Source organism: Pelobates fuscus, chromosome 2, assembly GCF_036172605.1.
Source record: "Pelobates fuscus isolate aPelFus1 chromosome 2, aPelFus1.pri, whole genome shotgun sequence".
In the NCBI taxonomy this organism is placed as follows: Eukaryota; Metazoa; Chordata; class Amphibia; order Anura; family Pelobatidae; genus Pelobates; species Pelobates fuscus.
In genome coordinates, this window is record NC_086318.1 from 237,434,876 (window position 1) to 237,453,646 (window position 18,771).

The following is an 18,771-nucleotide window of genomic DNA, read 5'->3' on the forward strand; positions in this document are numbered from 1 at the left end:
CTCAGTCCTAGAGGAATATATTCACGAGAATTTAGACAAGGGATTCATCAGGAGGTCCTCCTCCCCTGCCGGGGCTGGATTTTTTTTTGTTAAAAAGAAAGATGGTTCTTTGAGACCTTGTATTGATTATCGAGGCTTGAATAAGATAACCATTAAAAATGCCTACCCGATTCCCTTGATCACCGAACTCTTCGATCGTTTGAAGGGCTCTACAATTTTCACCAAGTTAGACCTCAGAGGGGCATATAACTTGGTGAGAATCCAGCAGGGACATGAGTGGATGACGGCATTCAATACTCGATATGGCCACTATGAATATACTGTCATGCCTTTTGGGCTATGCAATGCGCCAGCGGTATTCCAAGATCTGATTAATGAGGTTCTTAGGGAATTTCAGCAAGAGTGCGTCATTGTATACCTAGATGATATACTCATTCATTCTAGTGACATTGAGATTCATCACAAGCAAGTCAGGAGGGTTTTGCACAAGCTTCTCCAGCATGGCTTGTACTGCAAGTTGGAGAAATGTAGCTTTGATCAAACCCAGGTAACCTTTCTCGGCTATGTGATCTCTGGGGAGGGATTTAAGATGGATCCGGATAAGCTCCAATCCATTCTAGAGTGGCCTTTACCCACAGGTCTTAAAGCCATACAGAGATTTATTGGTTTTTCCAATTATTATAGGCGCTTTATTAAGGGCTATTCTTCCATTATTGCACCTATCACTAACATGACCAAACAGGGGGCTGACACTAAGAATTGGACTACTGAAGCTCTCCTTGCGTTCAAGACTCTCAAGGAACTTTTCGCTTCCGCTCCAATTTTAGTTCACCCTGACACTTCTCTGCCTTTTTTGCTCGAGGTAGACGCATCAGAGACTGGTTTAGGTGCTGTTCTATCTCAAAGGTTGGGTGTTGATAAACCATTACATCCATGTGGATTTTTCTCTAAAAAATTGACCGGTACTGAAAGCAGGTATGACATTGGTGACAGAGAATTACTAGCGGTTATCAAGGCTTTGAAAGAATGGAGACATTTATTGGAAGGTACATTACATCCTGTTACCATCCTGACAGACCACAAAAACTTGTCCTATATCGGAGAGGCCAAGCGTCTGTCCTCCAGGCAGGCTCGTTGGTCGTTGTTTCTTACCCATTTCAATTACGTTCTGACTTACAGACCTGGGTCAAAGAATTCTAAAGCCGATGCGCTATCTCGCCAATATGAACCCTCTGCTTCAGTTGAACCACTTTTGTCTTCCATTGTACCCAAATGCAATATTATTGCTAATACCAGTCTCAAAATTCATTCTCCGCTACTTGACCAGATCTTGAAGTCACAACATCTAGCTCCCGGAAACACTCCTGAGGGAAGAAACTTTGTTCCTCCTGAACTTCAACTGGAGCTCTTACAATGTTTTCATGAAAGTAAAATAGCTGGTCATCCTGGTATTCGCAAGACATACTCTCTGATATCCAAGGATTTCTGGTGGCCTTCACTTCGAAAGGATATTGAGGAGTTCGTCGCAGCTTGTGAGACTTGTGCCAAGACTAAACTACCTCATGCATCCCCATGTGGCCTGTTACACCCCTTGGACATTCCTGAGAAACCTTGGTCCTGTTTGTCCATAGACTTTATCGTTGATTTGCCTGCTTCCAAAAGACAGACTGTTATTCTCACGGTGGTGGATAGATTTACTAAGATGGCCCATTTCGTGCCATTACCTAAACTTCCGACTTCTCCTGAATTGGCGGAGATTTTTGCGAGAGAAGTTTTTCGCCTACATGGGATTCCTTCAGAGATTGTTTCTGATAGAGGTTCTCAATTTGTCTCACGTTTCTGGAGATCCTTTTGTTCTCAAATGGGCATCAAATTGAACTTTTCCTCTGCCTATCACCCTCAGTCTAACGGAGCTGCTGAACGTACTAATCAAAAGATCGAACAGTATCTGCGTTGCTTTGTTTCCGAACACCAGGACGATTGGGTCGGTCTGATTCCTTGGGCGGAGTTCGCACACAATAACCTTGTTTGCGAATCAACTCGCTCTAGCCCTTTCTTCATGAACTATGGCTTTCATCCTTCGATTTTTCCTTCGGTTTCCTCTTCTCAGGGGATACCGTCGGTTGATGATCATGTCGCCAACCTGAAGAAATTATGGGATCAGACTCGACAAATTCTATTACATAGTTCCTCGCTGTTCAAGAAACACGCTGACAAACATAGAAGAGCGGCTCCTGTTTTTGTTCCTGGGGATAGGGTATGGTTGAGTACTAAGAATATTCGCCTAAAAGTTCCGTCCATGAAATTTGCTCCTCGCTACATAGGTCCTTACAGGGTTCTCACTCGTATCAATCCGGTTGCGTATCGCCTTGCTCTGCCACCTGCCTTACGCATTCCTAACTCTTTTCATGTCTCCTTGTTGAAACCCCTCATTTGCAACAAATTCTCCTCTAAGGTCCCCTCGCCTCGTCCTGTTCAGGTGGAGGGTCGGGAGGAGTACGAGGTCAGCTCCATCATTGACTCCAGAATTTCAAGGGGAAAATTGCAATATCTGGTCAACTGGAGGGGATATGGTCCTGAGGAGAGGAGTTGGGTACCTCAGGAGGACGTCCATGCTTCTCGCCTTCGCAGAGCATTTCACCTCCGCTTCCCATCTCGCCCCGGTTCATTCCGCCCGGTGGGCGTATCTGAGAGGGGGGGTACTGTCAGGGTACCTGAGGCCTCTACCTCTAAGGGAGGTAGAGACTTGGTGGTGTATCCGTCCAGGCGAGCTGTTTCCTCCGTTCCTCGCGGTTCATCCAGTCACTTAAACACCGGCCGCGAGGAATCCACGTCCTTTTCTAGCAGGACGCTCAATACGTGACGTCATGACGCTAGCACGAGCAATCTGTCACTCAAGTGTCCGATATCCAATCGGTACTTGTCAGAGGCGTGATTTCCATCCAGAGCCAGGGTATTTAAGCTTACTCCTTTCTTCAGCTCATTGCCCTGTCGTGGTTCTAGCTTGTCTAGTCACTCAGTGCTCTGGTATTCTAGTTTGCTCTTTTGGTTTTGACTCGGCTCGTTGTACTACCCTGCTTCTCTGTTATCCCTTGACCCGGCTTGTCTCTCGCTTATCTGTCTTCTCGTTCCCTCGACCTCGGCTTGTCTCTGACTATTCTCTATTACTCTCGGTACGTTAGTCCGGCCATTCTAAGGTCCGGTATACGTACCTTTCCTCTCTTTGTACTCTGCGTGTTGGATCCCTGTCCCGATCCTGACAATTACAAGCCCTGCGGTCCTGGGGGGGCGGGCAGCAAGCGTTTACTCACCTCCCAGCAGCTCCTCCAGCTCCCCAGTGTAAATCTCACGAGACCCGCGGCCAGCTCTGACGACCGCGGGTCTCGCGAGATTTACACTGGGGAGCTGGAGGAGCTGCTGGGAGGTGAGTAAACGCTTGCTGCCCCCCCCTCCCATAGCTAAGCCAATGCCACTGGACCACCAGGGATTAACATTTCCCCCCTCCCTGGCAAGGCAACAAGCAGGGAGGGGGGACAACAAAAAATAAATAATAATAATTAAATATATATAAAAAAAATAATTTAATATAAAAAAAAATTTTTTAATAAAAAATGCCCCCTCACACATACACTCTATTATACACTACACAAACACACTGTGTATATAATTCAGTGTGTTTGTATAGTGCGTGTATATAATGCACACTACAAAAACACACTGCATTATATACACACACACACACACACACTATACAAACACACACACACTATACAAACACACACACACTATACAAACACACACTGCATTATATACCCACTATACCATGGGTCGTCAACCTGGTCCCTACCGCCCACTAGTGGGCGTTTTAGGATTCCAGGTGGGCGGTAGGGATTTCCAGGTTTTGACGACCGGGCGGGCAGGTGCGAGCCGGCGGTACCCCTGCGACTGGGTACCGCCGTGACCATTTGCGGCCCCGGCCCGCGCGGCAAACCAGCGGGGCCGCATTTGGAGGGGTCCATCAGGTGGCCCATGCTGTCAGGGCCACCCGATGGATGTGGATTGTGAGGGGGCCCGGTCAGCGCTGGGCGCTTTAACAGCGCGACCGGGCCCCCTGTGATTACATCACAGAGCTGGGAGGAAGTGATTCCCCGTTCATTCCTCCCAGCTAAAACACATACCGCGCGGGAGGAAGGAGGAGGGAGTCAGAGTGGGAACTCTGACTCCCAGCCACCTGAGCCACCACTGGACCCCAGGGAAAGTCACCCTCCTGAATCTAAAAGGTAGGAAACAGGAGGGTGACTTAAATATAATGTGTGTGTCTGTGTGTGTGTATGAATGTGTCTGTGTGTGTGTATGAATGTGTCTGTGTGTGTGTATGAATGTGTCTGTGTGTGTGTATGAATGTGTCTGTGTGTGTGTATGAATGTGTCTGTGTGTGTGTATGAATGTGTCTGTGTGTGTGTATGAATGTGTCTGTGTGTGTGTATGAATGTGTCTGTGTGTGTGTATGAATGTGTCTGTGTGTGTGTATGAATGTGTCTGTGTGTGTGTATGAATGTGTCTGTGTGTGTGTATGAATGTGTCTGTGTGTGTGTATGAATGTGTCTGTGTGTGTGTATGAATGTGTCTGTGTGTGTGTATGAATGTGTCTGTGTGTGTGTATGAATGTGTCTGTGTGTGTGTATGAATGTGTCTGTGTGTGTGTATGAATGTGTCTGTGTGTGTGTATGAATGTGTCTGTGTGTGTGTATGAATGTGTCTGTGTGTGTATGAATGTGTCTGTGTGTGTGTATGAATGTGTCTGTGTGTGTGTATGAATGTGTCTGTGTGTGTGTATGAATGTGTCTGTGTGTGTGTATGAATGTGTCTGTGTGTGTGTGTATGAATGTGTCTGTGTGTGTGTGTATGAATGTGTCTGTGTGTGTGTATGAATGTGTCTGTGTGTGTGTATGAATGTGTCTGTGTGTGTGTATGAATGTGTCTGTGTGTGTGTGTATGAATGTGTCTGTGTGTGTGTGTATGAATGTGTCTGTGTGTGTGTATGAATGTGTCTGTGTGTGTGTGTATGAATGTGTCTGTGTGTGTGTATGAATGTGTCTGTGTGTGTGTCTTGTATGTCTTGTATGTATGAATGTGTCTGTGTGTGTGTGTCTTGTATGTCTTGTATGTGTGTCGTGTGTGTGTCTGTATGTGTGCCTGTCTGTTATAGTGGACTATAGTAAGTGGGCTACCTAGCTCCGCCTTCCTACTGGGCATTGCTACAAGGAAGGTTAAAAAAAATAGAAAAAAGGGGAAAAAAAAGGTGGGGAGGTGAATTGAGGAGGGAGAGGAGATGAGCTGACGCACAAATGAGAAATCATATTATGCGCAAACAGAGAAGTCGCCTGAATATCACTGAAAGCGACCTTCATTTGTTCCTTACGAAAATCGAACCAGATATCAAATATTTAGTCTCGCAGCATCAACCTCAAGGATCTCATTAATCACTAGTAAAGGTAATTTCAATTTACTTTATTGTTTTCTCATTAAACTTTATAAAGTTAAAAACCTTATAAACCTGCATTAAGTAGAAATAAAAAGATAAATGTACGTACATTTATTTATTTTTTTTAAAACACCCTCCTTTCTAAAAAATATTCCGCATTTGCGCGAAAACTGGTGGGCGGTAAGGAAATTTTTTCAACCAAAAAGATGCATTAGTGGGCGGTAGGTAGAAAAAGGTTGACTACCACTGCACTATACAAACACACACTGCATTATATACACACACACACACACTATACAAACACACTATACAAACACACTATACAAACACACTATACAAACACACTATACAAACACACTCTGCATTATATACACACACACTATACAAACACACACTGCATTATATACACCCACTATACAAACACACACTGCATTATATACACCCACTATACAAACACACACTGCATTATATACACACACACACTATACAAATGCACACTGCATTATATACACACACACACACACACACTATACAAACCCACACTGCATTATATACACACACACTGCATTATATACACACACACACTATACAAACACACACTGCATTATATACACACACACTGCATTATATACACACACACTGCATTATATACACACACACACTGCATTATATACACACACACTGCATTATATACACACACACTGCATTATATACACACACTGCATTATATACACACACACTGCATTATATACACACACACACTGCATTATATACACACACACACTGCATTATATACACACACTGCATTATATACACACACACACTGCATTATATACACACACACACTGCATTATATACACACACACACTGCATTATATACACACACACACTGCATTATATACACACACACACTGCATTATATACACACACACACTGCATTATATACACACACACACTGCATTATATACACACACACTGCATTATATACACACACACACTGCATTATATACACACTGCATTATATACACACTACATTATATACACACTACATTATAAACACACTACATTATAAACACACTACATTATAAACACAGACTATACAAACACACCCGGCATTATATAAACACACACTGCATTATATACACACACACACACACACTATACAAACACTGCATTATATACACACACACACACACACACTATACACAAACACTGCATTATATACACACACACACACTATACAAACACACTGCATTATACACACACACACTATACAAACACACTGCATTATATATACACACACACTATACAAAACACTGCATTATATATACACACACTATACAAACACACTGCATTATATTCACACTACAAAAACACACTGCATTATATAAACACTACAAAAACACACTGCATTATATGAACACTACAAAAACACACTGCATTATATGAACATTACACAAGCACACTGCATTATATGAACATTACACAAACACACTGCATTATATAAACACTGCATTATATACAGTGTGTTTGTGTAGTGTGTTTATATAATTCAGTGTGTGTTTGTGTAGTGTGTTTATATAATGCACACTACACACACTCTGCATTATATACACACTATACAAACACACACACTCTGCATTATATAAACACACTACATTCACTATACACACACTACACAAATACACACACTCTGCATTCCTTATATACACACACTACACAAACACACACACTTTGCATTTAGTATATACAGCATTCACTTTACGCACACTACCCACACACTACACAAACACTCTGCTTTCATTATATACACACTAGACAAATGCACACTGCATCCACTACACAAACACACACTGCATCCACTACACACACACTGCACAAACACTGCATCCACTACACACACATACACAGCTCCCCTGTCTAAACACAATGCATCCACTACACGTGGCATGTATATTTTGTGCATTTACCTTTAGAAATAGTTTTTTATTTTCCAAAATGGTAAATGTACAGAATATCGGCAAATTATATCGGCTATCGGCCTGAAAGTGCACAGAATATCGGTATCGGTATCGGCTCTAAAAAATCAATATCGGTCGATCCCTACTAGGTGCTGTAGAGAGTGAAAGAAAAGTGTATGTATAGGGTATGTAGTGAGCTTGTGCATTGGGGCTATAGTATGTATGTGTAGGTAAGGTAATGTGTGTAGGGGTTGTAAAGAGTGGTATTTAGGAAATGTAGTGTGTTTGCTTACAGGGGATCTAGTCTGTGCACAGGGGCGTCAGAGTGTGTATGCGAGAAATGTAGTGTAGTGTGTGTGAAAAGTGCAGTTTGTGTATGTGTTCAGTGTGTGTTTGGGGTCAATGAGTGTGAGCGGTGCGGTGCGTGTGAATGTTTGTGAGATGCGCAGTTAGAGTAACTTTGTGTGTTTGGGGTGCAGTTGGGAAGATACATATATATATTTTATTATTATTATTATTAATCTAGCTTATAGCCTCCCTCCCTCCTTACCTTTGCCTGGGAGGGGGGTGGACTTTGCTTCCAGGGGTGGGAAATCCGGGGTGGGAAATCCATTGTGGCCATAGTGGTGAGTGGGTTCACAGCTCATGGAGTTCACTCTCGCGAGATCGGAGCGTTGCCATGCCAATGCTTCGACCTTGCGAGAGGAACACGGCAGAGCTGTGAGCTAATAGCTCCCGGGTCCTCCACGCTGTCCCTTCCTCCTGCGCCTGCTGTCCTGTAAAGTGCCTGTGGGCCAGATCTTTGATCTCCCCACAGGCCCATGAAGGCAGACAGCAGGGCCGGCGCTCAGATAGCGCGGGCTCTGTATGAGCCGGCAAGGGAGATCTCTTGGGCCTGGTCGGCCTCGGCCCATGGCCATCACTGCCCACCCGGCATTTGCCCGGTATGCCCGATAGCCAGTCCGGGCCTACATATACACACACACACATACAATTATTTTTATTCATGCAATAATCCTTTTCCACCCCCACATTTCCCCCCTGCAGGCAGCTATGCCAGTCATGTGATCGCTCTTATTCTGAAAAAACACATCAGTAGATGGTGGCAACATACCATCTACTGAGTTAAATACAGTAAAAATCATTTATCATATCAGAATTGATATTAGCAATGGGTTACCTTATGGTTAGGGTAGGAGTTATATTAAGGGGTAAGACTAGGGTATGGTTACAGTTAATCTTCGGGTAGAGTTAGCGCAAGGTAAGGGTTAATGCTGTTTTAGGGTAAAAATAGTGTAGGGCAAATTGTACAGTTGGTATCATATGAGTATCTATTTTGAGTCCTTGAAAATGAATTGCACTGGATGTGTAAAAAGGATGAACAAAAATGTGAAATGTTTTCCCCCTCCCTACTCCCCATTTTACTCACACGTAATGTTGTGTTAGATATACCTATAGAATGTTAAATGGAAGCCCTGTGCTTTAAACATAATATATAATATGTAAGGGGGCAATTGAAGAGAAACCCTTAAATTAGAGTGGAACAAACCTATAACTCAAATTCAAGGTTTTAAAACGTGGACAATCACGCTTCCGTCCTAAAGGGTTAAAGCTCGCAACTGCCCAAGTGAAGATTTTAGACTTGAAAGAAAAGAAGAGATACAGGAAGGGGAGAACTGGAGCCTGTGCAAACCTCCCAGGTGGGGGATAACCCCTGTGGATAACAAACAAGAACAAAATGCAGCACTTGGGTACTGAAGATGGAATACTATAAGGGTAAAAAACCACACATAAGACTTAACTTTTAATAAGTCACGATAAAAAGAAAGTCCAACCAGGACTTACAACAAAAAAGGAAAATAGTACTATTGGGGAAAAAAAAACAAAACGAAATAACACCTTAAAAAATACAATGGCTATGGTGTTAAACTATACTAGCCCACTAATGAAAGGCTGTAATTGACACCTTAGTGAAATATTTATTAGAGCACACAAATGTGTGAAAAATATTATATTGTAATGGTAAACAACTTAGCAGTGGTAGTATCTTTCATGTGTTGCAGATAAAAACACACTTCCACTAGTAAAGTGATTTGTAGTTGATATTTAAAGGACCACAATAGTGCCAGGAAAACAAACTAATTTGGCAATATAGGGTTAGTGCCAAAAAAAAAAAACCTTCAGCCACTGAACTTTCTCAAGCGCCTGGCTCCCTCGGCGCTGGTGACCTCTCCTCCTCCTGCCGACGTTAGCGCCGAATGTGCATGCACGGCAAGAGCCGCACGCGCATTCAAACCACCAATAGGAAAGCATTACTTAATGCTTTCATTTGGACATCAGCGTCTTTTCACTGATTTTCATAGTGAGAATCGCAGAAGCGGCCTCTAGTGGCTGTCAGGAAGACAGCCACTAGAGGCTGGATTACCCTCAGTGTACATATAGCAGTTTATCTGAAACTGCTATGTTTTCAGCTGCAGGGTTAAAACCTGGGGGATCTGGCACCCAGACCACTGCATTGAGCTGAAGAGGTCTGGGTGCCTATGGCGGTTCTTTAAGTCTTCCCTTCATTGAGCAATTTAGAAATGTCATGAGTCAACAGGCAGAGGAGTGGAGATGATATGAAAAATGTGGATAGCAGAGTGTCTCTCAATAAGAAGGAATATACAATAAACATCAGAATCATCCTTATTTTGTTAATAGAATTTGAGAAAAAGCATGGAGAGGTTAGGCAAGGCTAAACATTCATTAGCAGGTGTGTGCATTACTGAAGTTTGCTACATACACAGTATTGAAGTGTTATGGAGACACTTATGTTATGAAAGACACAATAGCAAGTCATGTAATCCATAATAACAAGCAATGGCCGGAAAGCCGTGCACCAGAATGTATTTGGTTGCATAAGACAAAAGCATTACCACTCAGACTTGAAAGGACTTAAAGACTTAAAATGTATTTGTTACATATTGGTATAACATTAACCTATGACTTACCTGTGTAAACATTTCTTTGTTCAGGTCTATGAAGTATTGCTCAGCATGTTAAAAACATTTGCTTTAAGGGCAAGTTGCTACATAAAAGATGGTGCTCATTTCTTCGCTCAGGACGCCTACTCGGCATACCTTAGGTGTTAAGAATCACTGCTGCAAATCTCACAACGACGGAACTTTCATTCCATGAATAGGCATCCTTTGATTGGATGTTCAGCTCTTGTTACATTTCGTTACTCTGATTTCTTTAGTAGTGGGTGGCACATTAGACTCTTACCGATATAGGAGCTGGTTAAACAGCACCACCTCTCTCCCTTTGCCTTTGCCTTAAAGGACCACTATAGGCACCCACACCACTTCAGCTTAATGAAGTGGTCTGGGTGCCTGGTTAAGTAGGTTTAACCCTTTTTTCTATAAACATAGCAGTTTCAGAGAAACTGCTATGTTTATAATAGGGTTAATCCAGCCTCTCATTGACAGCCACTAGAGGGCTTCTGCGCTTCTCACTGTGATTTTCACAGTGAGAAGACGCCAGCGTCCATAGGAAAGCATTGAGAATGCTTTCCAATGGACTGGCTGAATGCGTGCGCAGCTCCTGCCGCGCATGCGCATTCAGCCGAGGAGAGCAGGAGGAGAGCTCCCCACCCGGCGCTGGAGAAAGAGGTAAGTTTAACCCCTTCCACCCCGTAGAGCCCGGCGGGAGGGGGACCCTGAGGGTGCCCTTCCTGGCACTATAGAGGTCCTTTAACTCCAACTTATGATTAACAGTGTCTAAATAATAGTATAGCTACTTGTTCACCGATAATTTACAATTATTCACTGTTGCCTTGCTGCCACATTACCAATCATTGAATACAAGAAGGACTGAATACTTTGTTTTATTCAATTTTATTCTCAAATGATATTAAAAGTTAAGTTTCAACCTTGACACTAACTTCAATAACTTTCTAAATCAAGACACACTTGCTGGTAGATTTTGTTTCTTTATTATTTTTCCCCAAGTTAAGTGGCCATGGTGGTTCGAGTAGCTCTTTAATTATTGAAGTAGGCATTTAGCTATGCATGTTGTCCTGCTCGTTAGTGAGATCAAACAGTGCAAGCATTATACCTTTTAGTTAGAATAACTACAAAGCTGTAGAGCTCAAGTTTTTAAGGCCAATCTGGTCTCTTCCTCAGGTGTGTTCAAAAAATATACTGACTCATTTATAGCGTCTAGCTTTGTCCAAACAATAATAGTCCCATTGCATTATTTATTTTGCTGATGAAGGCTTTATTTGGCCAAGTGTCATCATTGACACATGACTTGTTCCTAAAATAATGGGTGGAGAGGTTTCGAGATACGGCTTTGACTATAGGGCTAGGTGCGGTTCTGGCGTCTTTAATTCCATGCCTGGCATGCAGAAACCTGTGCTGCATTGTAATATGAGTGATTAAATATAAATGCAGCGATAAGTGGAGAATTGAGAGCTTCTGGATTAGATACATTTTCTGTTGATTTTCTGAGAATACATGTACATTCACACAGCAGTAAAGAATGCTACAAAAGTTTAAAATCACGTTAACAAGAATGGCTATTTGTTAAAAACACCATAGTTTATGTAGCAACTTGCCTTATAAGCAATTGTTTTTAACATGCTAAGCAATACTTCATAGACATGAACAAAGAAAAGTCTACACAAGTAAGACACAGGTTAATGTTATACCAATATGTAACAAAAATAGATTTTAAGTCTAAGCAACAATATAAAACATGTAGGTGGTACACCACACCAGCGTACCCGAGTGACCCTTATAAGGAAAGGAAGTACACTACAGTCCTCTGTGGAAATCTTGTATTAAATAAACCAGCAGGAGTAAAAAACTTTTACCACCTAGTAGTAATGTATCCATACATTCAACTCTTCGTCTCTCACCACGTTAGATTCAAGGAGAAACCTAATGCACATGTGCAGCGAGCATATTAGGCCTTTAATATAGTAAAGCATTAAAGGGACACTATAGTCACCTGAACAACTTTAGCTTAATGAAGCAGTTTTGGTGTATAGAACATGCCCCTGCAGCCTCATTGCTCAATCCTCTGCCATTTAGGAGTTAAATCCCTTTGTTTATGAACCCTAGTCACACCTCCCTGCATGTGACTTGCACAGCCTTCCATAAACACTTCCTGTAAAGAGAGCCCTATTTAGGCTTTCTTTATTGCAAGTTCTATTTAATTAAGATTTTCATATCCCCTGCTATGTTAATAGCTTGATAGACCCTGCAAGCGCCTCCTGTATGTGATTAAAGTTCAATTTAGAGATTGAGATACAATTATTTAAGGTAAATTACATCTGTTTGAAAGTGAAACCAGTTTTTTTCATGCAGGCTCTGTCAATCATAGACAGGGGAGGTGTGGCTGCATAAACAGAAACAAAGTGATTTAACTCCTAAATGACAGTGAATTGAGAAGTGAAATTGCAGGGGAATGATCTATACACTAAAACTGCTTTATTTAGCTTAAGTAATTTAGGTGACTATAGTGTTCCTTTAATACAATGCTTTCTTATGGGGATTTTAACCCCTTAAGGACACATGACATGTGTGACATGTCATGATTCCCTTTTATTCCAGAAGTTTGGTCCTTAAGGGGTTAAGGATGCTGGGCGACCTAATGCAAAGCCTGACTACGTCCAACGTCATTTCACAGAGACAAACTGTGAAATAGCAGGAAGCGCCTCCAGTGGCTGCCTAGCAAATAGCCACTAGAGACAGTATTAGTTTCTCTGCAGGGCTAAGAGGGACAGGAACCTTGCACACAGACCACTTCGATGACATGAAGTGGTCAGGGTGCCTAAAGTGTCCCTTATGACATTGGATGTAATTAGCTTCTCCCCTTGCAGCGCTGCCTCCCTCTCCACGTTTATAGCAATTAATTTGTTTTCTTTTCCCCTTTTTATCCTGGCTCAGAACGTGCACATGCACTATGCACATGTAGAATGGTTCAATCAGATGCGGTTAGAAGCACTTATTTGGATCATGAGTGGGCAGCTGTGATGACGACAGTTGTGCTATCCAGTGCGGGGAGCTTTGTCTGTGCTGAATTCCAGACAAGTTTAATTTTTTATTTTTTTTTACATCATAATTGGTGGGAAATAAATAGCAATACACAAAACAATGCATTTAAAAATTATTCGAGTAACGCTTTAACTATTTTATATATTTAAAAAATAAAAACTAGGTAAAATTAACAGGCTTATTCACTAAAGTGAAAATTTAAACTGAATTTCAAATTTAAGGCAAGAGTAGCCGAACTGATAAAGGTCACTTTAGTAAATAACCCTTGAAATAAAGGCATCCAATGAGTGGCCTGTCAGCAATAACCTAGTAAATCTGGGGATTCCAGAGTCCAAACAGATCCCATGGTAGAGACCTCTGTTGTAATAGTAGAATCCAAGATCTGAAATGGTGTCTGGAGCATAATGGGTGGGTTGAAGAGGGAAGAAATGTGTGTAAATTAAGCTGGTCAAGAAGCAAAACTGTTTTCATCAACGGGTTACTCCAACCCTTTTTATTTATTTATTTTTATTTTCTTTAACACTACTCTATTTATAATGGCCTATTGGGATATTACCAATAGCCACCCTTTCCCCTCCCACTCTCACCCCCTTAAAACCTGCAGAAATCTTCCATGCCTTTATCTTGGCATAGTATTATGGAACAAATAGAATATCAATATAGGATGGAATCTACCGGTAATCCCTTTTTTGGTAACAGGAACTCTGTCAAATCATGGTTACCCTGGACAAACAGATACACCACAAGTTAACAAAGATTGTGTTATTTGTGCCCCTGTGTCGAGTTTCTTTTTTGTTTGTCTGTTGGTAATTAACTTTTTTAGTTTGTTTTATTGGAATAGTGATTATGTATAGAATTATAACAACTATATGGCTGAAGAAGCGTTGGAATATTGTTCCTGTACTCAAATGGGACACCTACATGTGGAAGAACTTTATATTAGTCTCGCAACAATATATGATCATTAAACTAAATATAAAGTATGGCTGAAAGATATATTATTCATACATAGTCGATATTTATCTTATTGAATACTATAATACGTGTGGATGTTCTAGATATTTAATGTTATATAATAGTATTATGTCCTTTTGTATAAATAAGCTATGTTGATTTTTGTTATGTGAATGTTAGAACATGAATAAATAAAATATAAACAAAAAAAAACTGCAGAAATACAGTATGAGGTCTGAAACACAACACTTGTCTGTGCTAATTTGCATAGGATTTCTCTAGTTTTTTGCCCAATTGGGACTTTTTAAGTGAACATAATGTATTTAGGACTACCGGTATATAAATAATTAAAACAAAAAGGTCCAGTACACCTATACTTTTCCAGTGGTCAGCATTTCAAATTATTGGGCAACAGCACACAAAAGAGGCAACATTTTGACCCAGACAGGGGGTATATTTCAACCAATATATATAAAAAAAAAAAAAAAAACACAAAGGAGGGGTTGAAATATTTTGCTCTTTTGTGTGCTGTTTCCCAATATATTGGAGTGTGGGTGAAAGGTACCAATGTACTGGAGCTTTTTATTATTTGGATATTACCCTATATTGGTTTTGGCAAGACCAAGTATTTCTGCTATTTAGCAAGTGGCTCCTTTTCTGCTTTATTGATACCATAATTAAAACAGTCGTTCGGCAGATAATTATATTTAAAGGGAAGGGCTACTCATTTGAGAAAGAAGTAGAAAGAAAAACTAGGTTACATATATCTTTAAATTAGTAATCAGTCACTAAACTATGGTGATAAAAAAAAATGTAAAGGAAATTACAAATTTAGGACAAACTGGTGATAAAAAATGAGATCTGCGTATTTACAATTTGGATATTTTGGCCTTAAACGTGTTCTCTCCTTGCCTATTTTCACAGGTTTAATGATTAAAAACTCCTTTACATGAAACACAAAAGTACATATCAAAAGCATGCACCTTAATAAAGATAAAAATATCTCCTCCTGAAGGATTTGGGGATTTAAACTACATTCAGTGTTATCTATGCACATACACACACAAAAAAAAAAAAATTATATATATATATATATATATATATATATATCTCCGGTTGCACAGGGCTTGTTTGCTTACTAAACACATTTAGCACAAGACACTGGATCTCAGAGGAATGATTATCTTTCAGGAATGCTAAAAATTTAACAGGCCAGAAACTATGTGAGGGAGTGGACAATACATCAGAACTAATGGACTTAGTTCCTTGGAAACATATGCAATAAATTCTACAGTTCAATATGAAATATTTTGAGGTTGTCTAAAAATAGGTAGAAACAAAAAAAGAAATAAGTAAATAAAAAAGAAAGAAAGAAAAACACCCATTTGTATACATCCTATTCAAATATACTTCAAATTTGCCAAGAAAAGATTCAAGACCCTGTGGCTACACAGTGTACAGACCAAATGTTGCCAGTTCTTTGAAAGAATTTCGGCAATGTGCCCCAATTGTCTCCCATGTCACATAAAGTAGGCTGTCCATGAAAAGACAAAGAAGTTAAACTGATGCACAGCATCATAACCTCTGGATGCTGTGCAAAACTACATGGGAGAGGTAGTTGTATAATTACTCTGAAAGTACTTTCTGGCCATCACTATAATTAAAAAAACATGTGTTGGACCTCTTGTGATTTACTTTTATTGTTTTGTACACAATGAAATAAAATATTATCTGTTCATTAGATCACAGCAGGCAGTCAAATAACTGGAAAAAAACCTGGAGGAAGAGATAGACAAACACACATCTCACTTTCATCTCCTGCAGCACATTGTTACAAGGAATGGATATTCAAATCCTCTGTCCCTAATGAAACATGCAGCATCCCACAATTCCTGGTGTGCAATATAAAATGGGTGCTGCCACTACACCATGTGGAGATGGTACGACTACGAGCTTTGCAGCCGCTTGATTCTGTATTTGTAATCTTCACTGATACATTAATGCCATTATTATGACTGGCAATTCCAAAGCATCAACAAATTCCACCGGTTAGTGAACTACAGTATTTAGAGAAATTCACTAGGCTAGTGAGCTATAAATAAAATATTTAGGGAAACAAATTCATTAAATGAATGTGTCAGCAATCTTGCTATAAAATTACATTAAATATATATATATATATATATATATATATTTATAGATATGCAATTTAAATTGCTTTAAGTGTACTTAAAAATATATTTTTTAATAAAAGTAACATTTGATCATATCAGCTCAAATCACTGATCTGGAATTAATCCATTCTCTTTTGAAATTAACACACCTGTGGAGCACTTAAGCATATGTTGACAGATTATAAATTAAAATAATGATGCTATGCATTCCTCCACAAGCAGGCTAGCCAGTTGATAATTTAGTGCCAAGTACCAACACTACCATTCTGAAATCGGGTACAAGACAGCCATTCTGTTTTAATGTATCAAGGCCTTTCTGTGAAAGTGGTTTGAATACACTTCCCACATGTTGCAGGAAACACAAGTTAATGTTTGTCCAAGTTCTCCTGCCTTGCCCAATGTTAAACCGATCTTTGACCTATACTTAGAAACTGTCAGTAAAGAAAAAGGGGAAAAAAATATATAAATCCGGTTTATACAATTCACCTAGGCATGGCAAGAAAAAAAAAGGGCATGCAATGACTATATAAAGTTCCCAGAAACCTATGTATCACTGCATGACAAAATTAAGGTGAATGCACTTTAAACATCCAAAAGACCAAGGCTGGACTCTCCTGACACTACTAAAGTGAGACTTTAAAGTGAATTTTAAGTTTAAGGCCATTAATCTAACTACAGTATACTGGACTTCTGATTTGTTTCCAGTTTAGCTATTTTTACCTCAAAATTAAAAATTCACTTTAAATAAATAACCCAGAGAATTTCTCATTATATAGAATTATCAAATATATATAACATTTGTTTGCAGTTTTACGTTCATATCAAAATTCCTAAATCAAAAGGAAGACCTGCCTCTTCAGCTGGCTACATCCCAAATTCATAACCTGGACAATTCCCAAAATCAGAATTACAGACTGCAATCTAGAGCCCATCCTAGTTACATCAGCATCAAGCTAAATGCATATCACTGCACTCTGATCATTTCTTTATCACACCAACATTGGCGTAATCCTCATCACACCACAACTGATAAAAAGTTTTTTATACACACACACACAATCCTCATCGTACACAATTAGTAAAGGTCTAATGTTAATATTAACGTGTAGTTCTGATGTATTGTCCACTCCCTCACATAGTTTCTGGCCTGTCCCACTGGCAGTCATGAAAACACAGCATGGGAAGTAAACCTAGCCACCAGAGCTTACAATCTAAATATTCAATCTAGAAATGTCCAAACGCGAAATTCCTTTTACCAAGTGTGGACTTCCCCCCACCCTGGCTTCGCATTACACAGATGAATGAGTGTTTAAAGGTATCACAGAACGCGTAGAATAAGACGGAGTTCTATGAAGATACAAAGTTGCCAGCAATAAAGTGGAGGTACCGTACACACCCTGCCCCATTGTTCTTACCGAAATCCATTAGAGATTTGCACGAATAGTTGTTACCCCCCGCGGACACACAGTTCTGCCACAAAGAGGCATAAATCCGGCCGCTGTCCGTCTCCACCCATCCGTTGCCTGCCAGGGCTATGATGTCGAAGATCAGGGCGCAGAGCAGTAGTAATGGCAGGATCCATTTGCACCTGGGGTAGGCAATGCCGCACTTAAACATGACGCAGGTCTGTGTGGTTTCCTTTCAGCGCAGTGTCCGCACTCAGTGCTAGGCTCGGGATTGTGCACTTCTCCCAGACTAAACTGACTACAAGAAGTCCAGGAGCCGCACCTTGTGTCTGCAGTGACTCACTGGGCTCTGCACAGACCTGTTGTGCGAAGGGAGGAGCCGCGGGGCTGGGATGGGCTCTGTTTGGGCTTTAGCTGCTGTCCCTGCAGGGTGATACTTCCCTCCCCTGGCTGGAGCTGGTAAACAAACCCAGGCTCAGGTTGCACCGAGTACGCCCTGTCCCACCCAGCTGCTTTCTCACACTTGCTCACTGTTTCATCTCACAGAATGGGTTCTGTGAGCTCATAGGAAGTTTAAAGTAACACTGTACACAATAGTGTATTCCCAACGCTATAGTCACAGTGTCCCGGCAATTTATTTTTTTGTGTGGGTATTACATTAAGAGAATTTGTCCAATGTAGTATTTGTACGTATTTTATTCTGAGTGCAGCCGCTCACTATTTACAAACACAGTGTTGCATTTACACGGA

General features: G+C 40.7%; 1 protein-coding gene across 1 annotated transcript in view; it reads right to left on the bottom strand.

Annotated features, from left to right (window-relative positions):
* The window catches only part of PERP (p53 apoptosis effector related to PMP22), a 31,547-nt gene extending 13,133 nt beyond the window's left edge, over positions 1-18,414 (bottom strand). Inside the window, exon 1 of the mRNA XM_063441205.1 lies at positions 18,031-18,414. Coding sequence (XP_063297275.1) covers positions 18,031-18,232 — 202 coding nt within the window. The 5' untranslated portion in view covers positions 18,233-18,414. The remainder of the gene's footprint in view (positions 1-18,030) is intronic.
* Between the last annotated feature and the right edge of the window lie 357 nt (positions 18,415-18,771).